This window comes from Ranitomeya imitator, chromosome 6 (genome assembly GCF_032444005.1).
Source record: "Ranitomeya imitator isolate aRanImi1 chromosome 6, aRanImi1.pri, whole genome shotgun sequence".
NCBI lineage: Eukaryota > Metazoa > Chordata > Amphibia > Anura > Dendrobatidae > Ranitomeya > Ranitomeya imitator.
Genome location: NC_091287.1, coordinates 112,032,573 through 112,046,154, shown reverse-complemented (window position 1 = coordinate 112,046,154; position 13,582 = coordinate 112,032,573). Strand labels below are relative to the sequence as shown.

The 13,582-nt window shown below is 40.7% G+C and overlaps 1 protein-coding gene across 2 annotated transcripts in view; it reads left to right on the top strand.

The window, feature by feature from the left end:
* Nucleotides 1-13,582, top strand: part of NEK10 (NIMA related kinase 10) — a 337,168-nt gene that overhangs the window by 282,240 nt on the left and 41,346 nt on the right. The window contains exons 30-31 of one of the 2 annotated variants that reach the window (XM_069730006.1): nucleotides 8,072-8,109; nucleotides 8,197-8,337. In XM_069730006.1, the coding sequence (XP_069586107.1) occupies nucleotides 8,072-8,109; nucleotides 8,197-8,337 (179 nt within the window). The remainder of the gene's footprint in view (nucleotides 1-8,071; nucleotides 8,110-8,196; nucleotides 8,338-13,582) is intronic. The other variant, XM_069730007.1, reaches the window with a different exon arrangement.

Below are 13,582 nucleotides of genomic sequence, written 5' to 3'. Positions count from 1 at the left end.
AAAAAAATTTTGTTTCCAAAATTGTGCTAATGTAAAGTAGATATGTGGGTAATGTTATTTATTAACTATTTTGTGTCACATAACTCTCTTGTTTAACAGAATAAAAATTCAAAATTTAAAAATTACGAAATTTTCAAAATTTTAGCCAAATTTCCATTTTTTTTCACAAATAAACACAAAAATTATCGACCTAAATTTACCACTAACATGAAGCCCAATATGTCACGAAAAAACAGTCTCAGAATCGCTAGGATCCGTTGAAGCGTTCCTGAGTTATTACCTCATAAAGGGACACTGGTCAGAATTGCAAAAAACGGCCAGGTCATTAAGGTCAAAATAGGCTGGGTCATGAAGGGGTTAATAATATAATAATTATAATTAATATGTTGATATTAATATTGAGCCTAACTAATTTCAGTCTATTGGTTCAGCCCTCCACAACAGTCACAGTCTCTCATGTGGCCCCTCGGATAAAATAATTTATTAATTAATTACAATAAATATAAGAAAATTGGCAAAACAAAATATTCTGTATCTTTATATTTGCAAAAATGATATTTCAAAGTACTAAAACTTTTATGCATTAATTATAGCAGTAAAAGGAAAACGCTTTGATTCCATAGAAACAAAAGCCATCTAAAAATTTTAATTTTCAGATTTGACTTCGAGAGGTCAAAATCATTACGAAATAGCTAATTTCATAACTGAATCTGACAACTTTTGAAAATATGTAGAACAGTGTTTTCATCCAGAAAGGTTGGACAATTTTCTCTCAGTTGTCGTTCGTGTGCGGTCCTTACAATCTGTTTTTTTACTCAGCAGCTATTCATCTTTTACAGGTCCATTTACAGTTTCCTATGTTAGAGAATTGTAATGTATCAGTAAAAATCGGATGCTACTCTGATGATCTGTATGGTATTCGATTTTTTTTTTTATGCATCCATCCGATTTCAGAGTGAAATTGCCGAATGCTGATGCGATTCTTTTCTCGCGCTGAATAGAGCTGATAAAAAAAACGCAGATCTGCACTGCCTCATTGAATTCTTTTATCGGATTGCACTCATTCAAGTTATATGCTTGTGTGAGCGAGCCATTACTCAATCATTTTAAGGTATGAACAATGAAATCACATTTATTTCTTCCTAACGTAATACCATTTTATTTAGATAATTGGCTCAATTGAATAACATCGAAAGGCCCAATCTCTCAATATTGTATTCCAGTAGTCCATTTTAACTAAATGAATATTGTATTTTAACTCCCTTAATGCACAATTCTTTTAAAATATTGAGTATTTTTTCTCCCACTGTACTTACAGGCTATTACATTAATCTATACATATGTGCTGACAGAGCATGAGAAATAAATTGTATGTGACTACCATGAATCTAATGAGGCCAAGAGGGAGCAAACAATGGCTTCAGATATTTCATCATGCGATGGAGTATGCTTGTTAGTAACAATTTTTGTCTCCATTCCATTGACTGAAAAATGTACAAAGTGATCCCTGTCTATTAGCTCTATTAGCAAGTGAACAGATATGACAGGATATTTTGTGTTCACCTTTGCAAAAAGATGTTCCCTGGAGTAACCAAAGATTTAGGTAGACAGTCTAAATTGGCGTGCTGTGTTAGAACATGTGTTACTACTATAGCACAGTTGTAGATGTAGATGGATTTGTCATACAATGCCATACAATGTAGGAAAGTATGCTGTCTATGTATAGTTGTAATATAACAATCATAACAATGAAAAAACATTAGATTGCCATTCTAGCTGAAATTTTTGGGTTTTGCATACTTTCACCTAATGTGTGTTGGGGCCTTCATAGTGGTGATGATCACCCCCAACTACCTTCACCACATGTAATCTGGCTCTGGTGGACACAAATAATTCTTAGTTTTGTGTTGGACATTTGTTACAAAATGCAACCCTGTTAACTGTACTGCAACCAGTCATGCACGTAAGACCGACACAGATTTTTACCCCTAAAAGTAAACACTGAGAGTTCCCATCAACTGGCTTCAAGCAGAGGTCTATGTGACTGTGGATTCATTGTATATTAGCATTAAAGATCTCAAAAGGGGTTCAGTATATTATTAGATGTCAGAGTCTTATACACATCTTTTCCGGCAGTTAGAAGTTTTGCAGTGTTGAAATTTGCTGTGCATTTATTTGTCGCAAGTTAAATTTTTTTGTTGAAAATTAGTTGAAGCTGACGATTTTGAATTTCAGAAGATTGGCTCATCTCAGAGGCGTAGCTAGGGTTTCAGCTTAGGAGGGGGCGAAAAATCTGAGTGGGCCCCTAACGAGGTACCCCTGACTACAGCTACATGGTGCACCCTATTTGTTAGCATAGGGGAACATCAGCAGATGACCGCACTATGACTGAAAATACATCTATATACAAAAATAAACACTGATACTACTATGTGAGGACCATATATTGGTAGATACCAGTTCTACAGACCATATAAGAGATCACAGCACAGTTATAGATAATAACTTACAGATGACGTTCTTTCTGATGGAATCGTTCACTTTTCTCGTCTGTTCCATCTGACCCAGCCCAACAAGACAACTTCTCCACCAGGACTCGTCTGCAGAAATTATGATGACACATCAGACTTCTCACATTTCCAGCCCCGTCCCCATCTATCCCCAACCTGCACAAACTCCTCATTCTGCTGATACCCAATACTGAGCCGCTGCTGCCGTATGTGTCCCTATTACTGCCCCTGATACCCCAATACTGAGCCGCTGCTGCCGTATGTGTCCCGATTACTGCCCCTGATACCCCAATACTGAGCCTCTGCTGCCGTATGTGTCCCTATTACTGCACCTGATACCCCAATACTGAGCCTCTGCTGCCGTATGTGTCCCTATTACTGCACCTGATACCCCAATACTGAGCCGCCGCTGCTGTATGTGTCCCTATTACTGCACCTGATACCCCAATACTGAGCCTCAGCTGCCGTATGTGTCCCTATTACTGCCCCTGATACCCCAATACTGAGCCGCTGCTGTCGTATGTGTCCCTATTACTGCACCTGATACCCCAATACTGGGCCGCTGCTGCCGTATGTGTCCCTATTACTGCCCCTGATACCCCAATACTGAGCCGCTGCTGCCGTATGTGTCCCTATTACTGCACCTGATACCCCAATACTGAGCCGCTGCTGCCGTATGTGTCTTTATTACTGCTCTTGATACCCCAATACTGAGCCTCAGCTGCCGTATGTTCCTATTACTGCACCTAATACCCCAATACTGAGCCTCTGCTGCCGTATGTGTCCCTATTACTGCACCTGATACCCCAATACTGAGCCGCTGCTGCCGTATGTGTCCCTATTACTGCCCCTGATACCCCAATACTGAGCCGCTGCTGCCGTATGTGTCCCTATTACTGCCCCTGATACCCCAATACTGAGCCGCTGCTGCCGTATGAGTCCCTATTACTGCACCTGATACCCCAATACTGAGCCGCTGCTGCCGTATGTGTCACTATTACTGCCCCTGATACCCCAATACTGAGCTGCTGCTGCCGTATGTGTCACTATTACTGCCCCTGATACCCCAATACTGAGCTGCTGCTGCCGTATGTGTCTTTATTACTGCTCTTGATACCCCAATACTGAGCCGCTGCTGCATTATGTGTCCCTATTACTGCACCTGATACCCCAATACTGAGCCGCTGTTGCCGTATGTGTCCTACACCTGCTGTGTGGTACAATAATGGTGCCGCCCCACATAGCAATGCCACCACAGTGCCCCTTACATAGTAATAATGACTCTTTTGTGCTCTCTAGATAATAAAATTCTCCCCTAGAAAACATTAATGCCCTGTGCTAGTGCCCTCCATATTTTGTCCCTAAAAAGTAAAAATACCACACATGAAATTTTGATGGTCTCAGTACTGAGTGCCCATATAACAATAATGTTTAAGTTCCCACTTAACATTTAATAATGTCCCCTAAGTAGCCTCCATGTACAGCTTGACTATACACAGTATGGTTGGCCCACAGCTTTCCTATGCACAGTATAATGCCCCCACAGCTCCCCTATACACAATATTTTGAACCCACAGCCCCCCATACACAGTATGATGTCCCCACAGCTCCCCTATACACAGTATGATGGGCCCACAGCTCCCATACATACATTATGATGTCCATTAGAGTTCCCCTATACATAGAATGATGTCCTCAATGATCCCCCAAAACACAGTATCATAGTTAATAGTGTTCTGACACTGTGTCTCCTGCACTGAGAGTCACACTGCCAGGAGGAAATTAGCTTTATTCCTCACTGCAGCCTCGGGGGTGGCGCTGGCACGGTTTCAGTCACCACTCTGAGTATAGAGCAGCAGCTGTAACTGCGCCTCTTAGGGTATGTGCACACATTGCAGATTCCCCACAGATTTACTGCGGATTTTGTTGGTTTTGTGCGGATTTCGCCTGCGTTTTTACACCTGCGGATTTCTATTACGGAATAGGTGTAAAATGCTGCAGAGTCCTCACAAAGAATTGACATGCTGAGGAAAATAAACGGCGTTTCCACGCGGAATTTTCCGCAGCATGTTCACTGCGGATTTTGTTTTCCATAGGTTTACATGGTACTGTACAACACATGGAAAACTGCTGCAGATCCACAGCAAAATCCACAATGTGTGCACATACCCTTGACGCGCCATTCCAGCAGTCAAATAAAAAAAAATGCTGGAGTGATGCTTAAATTTTCCTGACAAAAACTGGACATTTCTGCCAGAAATCCGCATGTGTTTTTTTCGCGTTTTTTCACGCGTTTTTTTGTGCGTTTTTTCCCAAATTCATAGAATTGCGGGAAAAACGCAGAAAATCCGCAAAAATAATGAACATGCTCATTTTTTTTACCGCAATGCGTTTTTTTTGCGGAAAAAAACGCATCCATGTGCACAAAACATGCAGAATGCATTCTAAATAATAGAATGCATATTGTATGCGTTTTTAATGAGTTTTTATAGCATTTTAGCGCGAAAAAAACGCGAAAAAACCTGAAGTGTGCACATAGCCTAAATGTGATGTAGCTTATGGCTTACCCAGCTGGTTAGTATAATATGCCCCCTACCTCACCATCCCAGAGAACAACTATTACATGTGATGACACAGGGTAAAAGAAAGTTCTACTGCCGCACTGCCCCGATAATCTGACCCCAATGTGCACAACAGCAAAAACCACATGCAAAGGGCGTATATGGCTGATAATTTCCTTTTCATTACCAACGGGGTGCTGCATCCAACAAAAGAATACAGAGTTCATAAAGGAAAAACGAGGAAAAAGATTGGAGCGCACTTACCCAGGTAAAATAGTCACCACTTTATTAGGACTTTGTACAAAAAGCAGGACCCGTTGAAGTGCCACTCTGCACGAAACGGCAGTCGTCCGATCTTTATCCACTCCCTTCCCTGCTTTTTGTACAAAGTCCTAATAAAGTGGTGACTATTTTACCTGGGTAAGTGCGCTCCAATCTTTTTCCTCGTTATTACATGTGATGGAGTGCATATAATCGGGGTAACCATCTAAAGGTACCGTCACACTGAGCGATATCGCTAGCGATCCGTGACGTTGCAGCATCCTGGCTAGCGATATCGTTGAGTTTGACAGGCAGCAGCGATCAGGATCCTGCTGTGCCATCGTTGGTCAGAGCAGAAAGTCCAGAACTTTATTTCGTCGCTGGACTCCCGCAGACATCGCTGAATCGGCGTGTGTGACGCCGATCCAGCGATGTCTTCACTGGTAACCAGGGTAAACATCGGGTTACTAAGCGCAGGGCCGCGCTTAGTAACCCGATGTCTACCCTGGTTACCAGCGTAAACGTAAAAAAACCAAACACTACATACTTACATTCCGGTGTCTGTCCCCCGGCGCTGTGCTTCTCTGCACTGTGAGCGCCGGCTGGCCGGAAAGCAGAGCACAGTGGTGACGTCACCGCTGTGCTTTCCGGCCGGAGCTCACAGTCAGTGCAGAGAAGCACAGCGACGGGGGACAGACACCGGAATGTAAGTATGTAGTGTTTGGTTTTTTTATGTTTACGCTGGTAACCAGGGTAAACATCGGGTTACTAAGCGCGGCCCTGCGCTTAGTAACCCGATGTTTACCCTAGTTACCAGGGAACTTCGCATAGTTGGTCGCTGGAGAGCTGTCTGTGTGACAGCTCTCCAGCGACCAAACAGCGACCACACAGCGACGCTGCAGCGATCGGGATCGTTGTCTAGATCGCTGCAGCGTCGCTAAATGTGACGGTACCTTGATAATCAGTCCCCCAGTGCCTGTCGCCCCCTCTCCCACCTCAGCCCTCACAATACCCTTATCTTCTCACATTCATGCCCCAGTTCCCTGTCACCATCCCCCACCTAAGCCCCCACAACACCCCCATCCTCTCACATTTACCCCCCCAGGGACTATGACATGCCTATCAATCTTATCCCCACTTACCAATGAAGATTGCAGCAGGACCAGGAAGTAGCTGAATAAAATACAGGCGGGCACTAGGACCCAGCGTGCCTGCCCTGAGCCAGTCCCAGCGTACACACAGAGGGAAGAAACCTGCAGCCCGGGAGAAGCTCCTGAGGTCAGTCAGCACAATACAGTACAGGGGAGAGATTTGCCTCTGGTCACTGTCCGACCAGCGTGCAGAATCTCCATCCGGAGAGCAGGCATTTTGCTGCTCTCCTCCTGTACTGTATTGTGCCTCAGCACAGAAGTGGCAGTGCTGGCTCTCAGTGGGCCCCTTCATGTGACAGGGCCCGGGGCGAAGGCCCCCTCTCCCCCAGTAGCTATGCTACTGGCTCATCTCTAATATTTGTCTCCTCTGGAGTGGTCGACCAGCAAACATCACTCCAAGCGCAAGACGTACTATAGTCTACAAGGTCACAAATGAATCCAACATAACCTCTAAGCAACTAAAGGCCTCTCTCACATTAAGCAATGTAAATATGCATGAGTTCACCATCAAGAGGACATTGAACAACTATCGTGTGCATATCAGGACTGCATGGAAAAACTCCATGCTCTCCAAAAAGAACATTACTGCCCAACTTCAGTTTGTCTAAGATCACCTTGACAAGCCAGAAAGCTACTGGAACATTTTTTGGGGATGGATGAGACCAACATGGAACTTTTTGGATTAAATGAAAAGTGCTATGTTTGGTGAAAGAAAATCACTGATTTACAGCATAGAAACCTCATACCATCTGTGAAACATATTGTTTTTATATTTTTAAGGTTGAAGGAAGACTTTAAGTCCATCTAATTCAACCCATAGCCTAACCTAACATGCCCTAACATGTTGATCCAGAGTTTTTTTGCCTGTTTTTCTGAATCTGAGCCAGGACAGTTTGTGATCATTGCTTGAAAAATGTATTCTGAAATATACCAGCAAATTCTAAGGGGATTTGTTAGGACATTTGTCAGTGAGCTGATTCTCAAGAGAATGTAGATCATGCTGCAAGGCAAATCCCCCAAACACATAAGTTGTTCTACAAATAAGTGGTCAACGAAGAATTAAGTAAAAGTTTTGGAATGGCCAAGTCAAAATCCTAACCTTAATCCTATAGAAATTTTGTGGAAGGACATGAAATGAGCAGTTCATGGGTTAAAGCCCACCAACATGGCAAGAGTTGAGGCTGTTTAATAGGAAGAAATTAGCTAAAATTCCTCCAAGCCGATGTGCAGGACTAATCAAAAATGACCGGAAATGTGTAGATGCAGTTTTTGCTGCACAATAAGGTCACATCAGATGCTGAGAGACATACTTTTGCCATTCACAGACATTGAATTATTTTCCTAATTAAAAAAAATATACAAAGTCTAATATTTTGACTAATTTATTTCACTTGTTTCTCTTTATCTACTTTAGGACTTTATGCAGAAATATGGAAAATTCTGAAGGGTTCACCAACTTTCAAGATATACTGTACATAAAATAGGGGTTATCTGCTAAAATTATAAGAGCTTTTTAAATGCTGTTTCCTTTTCTATTAAATAAAATATACTTTTTTTAGCTTTACATTTTACACTATGTATTTTTCAGAGAGCACACCGGAAGCACAAGTTCCAAACCAAGACCAGGTAATTCTTTGCTTTCTGAGCTCAGAAATTTGAAAGTTTCTTTTAGGATATAACATGAAATACTGTCTCTTCCTTTCTTTTCTTCAGCTTTGCTGCCTTTTGATCTTCTTCTGAAAGTTCCTTCACTGGTGTTCAGGTCTCAAAGTAGGAAGCTAGCGACTTCGTTAGGGGCAGAATGGCCAGCTCACAGTTTTTCTACTGTGGTTCTTCACAGTCTGAAACATTCTGGTATATATTTTAGTGAAATATCATGCTTGTTCTTTTTGCCTGTGAATATACATATTTTTTTCTCAAGATGTCATATGTGTATGATTGTTGAAAAAAATATTTCACTTGCTGCATTATAACACTTAAAGAATATGAAAAGGTATTTTTAAATATTTCTAAAGTTGCTATACACAGTATAGTCAACCACCGTTGTCTCTCCTGCTTAGGTAGATGTGAACTCTTGCCTTTCCTCTTTGCTCGACATATCCCGAGATGATTAGAAGATGGACAGCTTTGAGAGACAATATGATTTTGTGTTACTTTACTAGGAGTTTTTTCTGCTATGTATGCCTACAGGTGCCCCCACCAATGGTTGTGATGAGATTTTTAGCCTGTGGAGGGTTTTCTGTCATGTTTATGTACTTACATTGTGGAAAAATTTAAAAATCCTTATGAATTTTGTGGAACGTTGAAGGTCAATGTGGGAGACATTGTGGAAGTAGAAATAAAAAATATGGAGCTTCATTCTGAAACTAAATAGGCTTACATTGTAAAATCCACTTCCGGGTCATGCAAAGTGTAGTGAGACCCCCGAGAGTTTGAAGAGTAGTGGAAGAGAAGCGAATATCGCTGGATTCTGGAGGTAGGTGAGTGTATTTACCACCTAGTGTACAACCACCTAGAGAAGGTTGATATTTGGAACTCTGGTCCAGCGTTCCCCTCAGTGGTACCTGGCCTCTAGATGGGAGGCCCACAAATCTCTCACCTTTCAGTGTAAGTAGCACAGCATTTGATTTGACAGGGCTGGTGCAAAATCTGCTGTGCGATGTGACCCACAGATGGCGTTGTACCTGGCTTATCAAAAACCACAAGTTGTGGTGCCCTCCACATAAACAGTTCATGCACTTGTGTGGTCATGGTTATCAGCTAAAGGTTACCATATGGTTAGAGGATACGTTTTTGCTGAATCTCGAGATGCAGTTTTTGAATCCATTTATTGAGTCAGTCAGAAGTGAATCCCGCAGGAAGTAGATGTTTATGTTCTTCCTTTGTATTTGCCAGTTTTTTTAAATCCACTCCAAGCTTTTGCTCTACAAATAGTACATAAAAACTGCCCCAAAAGTTGCATGTGTGATTTAAGATCATTTTAAATGAACTTCTGAACTTATTCCATTCCTCACTTCTGCACTGCCCTCCATCGCACTGTAGGATACTAATCAACAAAGTGATTTACTAAATTGATGTCATTTCCTTTTCTACAGTCAAAGTAAATCAGTCTGAAAAGGCTGCACACTGCACATAAATTTTGGCGTGAATACAGTGACATTTATCTTTAGCTATGTAAGGTGTGGGCTATAGAAACTCGTGTAATAGCATCAGTGATCAGCTTCAATCCAAAAAGGGGTTCTCTCACGGCATGTAGTAATTTTCTAACATGAATACGACTGAGCATCACATGCTTAAAACAAAGTTGTGTACCCATAATTTTGGAAAGGTGGCAACAATTATGTCAGGCCCATTTTGGGTGTTTTTGTGTGAAATTATGTCCAATTTGCCTTTTTTATGTTTTGTTTTTGTGTTGTACCAATAAACACAAAGTACATAAAACTGTGTATAATAAAACATGTAATTTCAATAATTTTCTGGGAGAAAAGCTTCATTTTGAACACTTTTGGCCATGACTGTATATAGTAACTTAGCCAAGCAATTCAGAAGTTACCCAATTTATTGAATTCAACTGTTTAATTTTTGACACAACTTTCAATAATGCAATTTGGTTATATATTAAAAAAAGCATTGCATGATGCATGTTGTTGAGCATCGGTTTGCATGATAAATATATATATATATATATATATATATATATTTATGTGTAATTGTAGAGGCGTACCAGTAGCCATAATGGTGCTTCGGTTATCTAACCTGTGCTGAATTAATAATAGTAGCAATTCTCTACTCTATTCCAAGGGCAACTAGCAGAATTATAAAAGTGACTCTGGAAATAAAAGGGCAAAATTTATGCTGGAAAAAAAAGAAACGAGAACAAAAACATTTTTTCAAAACAGATTAGAATGTTGTATTTGTAAAACAGCCATAGGAGCCACAGTCATGTTACCGATCCACTCTGATTCCCAGTCTTCTTTCCTTCCCTGCTTTTCTGATGATGTTTCTAACTCAAAAAATGTAACTTCAATAGTCAATCACTGACCGGAGCAGTGACTTACTACATCAATGATTGGCTTTAGCAGTCACATGTTTGATTTGAGATGTCATTGATGAGGCAGAAAATAGAGTGCGATGGAGGACCTAAGAAGCACTGGAACCAGATTAGCAGTATATTAGTAAGGTATATATGGCTTCTATTTTATCTTAAAACTTAGCAGTTTTAAAAATATTTTTACCTTGGCTGCATAACCCCTTTTACTTGAAATATGAAGGCTTACTTGTTATGGTCCATTTGAATTTGTGCCACCAAATAAGTCTATGTTGGGTACATATTCCGTTTTTGCCTGGCATTAGGCTGTCATGTCTATACAGTTTAATAAGAGCAGTATTTCTGACCACAATGTCTCTTGTGTGATGCATTTTTAAGAGCTTTAACTCTCTGCAGTCTCCATCTCTAATTGTCAATTGCTCCAGATCTCAGCTTCAGAAAGATTGGGCACTAGATGCTATGAGAGTATCCGACACTCACTTAAATGCACTGTCCAAAATTCTCTCCTTGCTTCTAATTAACAAGCAAAGTCTTATTTTCTCCTCATGTTCGTGTAGTCTAAATTCTGTGATCATTCTTCTCCTTTTTTATAACTAGAGTTTTGCGTTGAAATGATTGAGCAGTGTGGCTGTCACTCAAGTGTCCATGTTGGACTATGCCGTGTATAAATATGTGATTCTTCAGATTTTGTTTTATTCTATGCCTGATGAAGAGACCTGAGTAGTCTTGAAAGCTTGCAATTTGTTACCATCTTTTCAGTTAGCCATTAAAAGGTATCAGCCACTGAGGACTCTCAATCCTAAATATTTTTCATGTTGGATAACATAATACTTCATAAAAGATCAGCAGGAAAATGAAATATGTGAAGAAAGCCTTCACTAATTCTATATGCACTGATTTCTTTGGTCCCTCTATGAAACTGTAACAACTTTTATCCCTTAGTCTTGGTTTCTCAGTGAGTGTAGAATAGTGATAGACAATTCTACATTATTTTTGCATATACTATTGAGTTATTTAAAAATAAAAGTATGCAAGGTATGCTTTAACAATATTTAGGAATATTTGCTAAAGGTGTAACAAACCAATATAGTGTTTACTTATTTTAGCCTTTATAAATACAGTGGGTAAAATAAGTATTGAACACATCACCAATTTTATAAGTAAATATATTTCTAAAGGTGCTATTGACATGAAGTCTACAGATGTCAGTAACAACCAATTCGATCGACACATGCAAAGATACCAAAATGTAATAATGAGAAATGACACATGGAAAAAGTATTGAACACATGAAGAAAGAGAGGTGCAAAAGTCCAAGTCATGACAGCAGCAGAAGTCTATCAGTAATTAGAAAGCAATCCTGCCACTTAGTGAAAAATATCAGCTGGTGCAACTGATGGCGTATAAAAAGGTGTCTCATTACCAAGGTGCCACACAAGAAACATCTTATAATGGGTAAAACCAGTGAGCTGCCTAATGACCTTCACTACCTTATTGTTACAAAACATACTGATGGCATTGGTTACCAAAAAATTTCTAAACAACTGAAGATTCCAGTGTGTACTGTTGGGGCTATATTAAGAAAGTGGAAAGAACATAATTTCATCATAAGCCCTCCATGACCAGTTGCTTCCCACAAGATTTCACACAGGGGAGTGAAAGGAATTATCAGAAGAGTTGTCCAAAAGCCAAAGACCATCTGTGGAGAGCTACAGAAAGACCTGGAATAGGCAGGTACAATTGTTTCAAAGAAAACAATAAGTAACGCACTTAATCTCCATGACGTCTGCATGCTCACCATGCAAACCTCCATTGCTGAAAAAAATGCATGTTCAAGTGTGTTTAAAGTTTGCTCAACATCATTTAGATAAGCCTGTGAAATACTGTGAGAATATAGTATGGTCAGATAATACCTAAATTGAACTCTTTGGATGCCATAATAAACATCATGTTTGGAAGGCCAAAAGGCACTGCATATCATGTCAAAACATCATACCAATAGTGAAATTTAGAGGTGGGAACATCATGGTCTGAATTTGTTTTTAGCACATAGCACTGGCAAACTTCATATAACTGAAGGAACGATGTCACACACATGAATCATGGACCCATTGTGCTACGGACTTTGCTTACCTAGGAGGAGCATGGCTAAGTGGCTACCTGGTTTTGCTAGAGCTCCTGATGGTGGAGTTAGGCTTGAGCTGCAGGTAGCCTGTTATGATCAGGTGACCTTGGAGCAGCATGAAAACTTTCTCTGGAGTAGGTGGTAACTATACTGACCGCAAACCCTGATCTTAACACCGCAACTAGAAGTAGCCGTGGGGTGTGCCTAACAAAACCTAGACACCTCGACACAGCCGGAGGACTAAATACCCCTATAGATGGAAATAGGAATTCTACCTTGCCTCAAAGCAGAACCCTAAAGGATAGGCAGCCCCCCACAAATATTGACTGTGAGTAGTAGAGGAAAAGACACACGCAGGCAGGAAACAGGATTTAGCAAATGAGGCCACACTAGCTAAATAGGAAAGGATAGGACAGGATACTAAGCGGTCAGTATTAAAAATCCTTTCAAAAATATCCACATTAGAAAATATAAAAACTCCACCATCTAACTAAAGATGTGGAGCGTATATCTGCAACTTCAGAGAATCCATCAAGACTGAGAAAACACTGACACAGTCTAAGCTGGACAAGAGAAAAACAAATGAATAGCACAGAATATAAGCACACTGCATGTGTTCCACAGAAAAAGAAACAGACACTTATCTTTGCTGAATTGGTAGCTAAGCAGGAGAAGCCAGAAAGTGATCCAACACTTCACAAGAAACATTGACAACTGGCAAGGACTAATGAGTCCTGCAAACCTAAATACCCCAGTCAGATTTGCAATCAGCAGATACACCTGTCCAGGACTGCAGGCCAGGGACAACTGCATTACCACCTACAGCCACCGGAGGGAGCCCAAAAGCAGAATTCACAACAGTAGCCACCGTGTACCACTCCTAGGCAGTCTCTGGCAATGCAGCTGCTGATGCCAGAGGTCAGGAT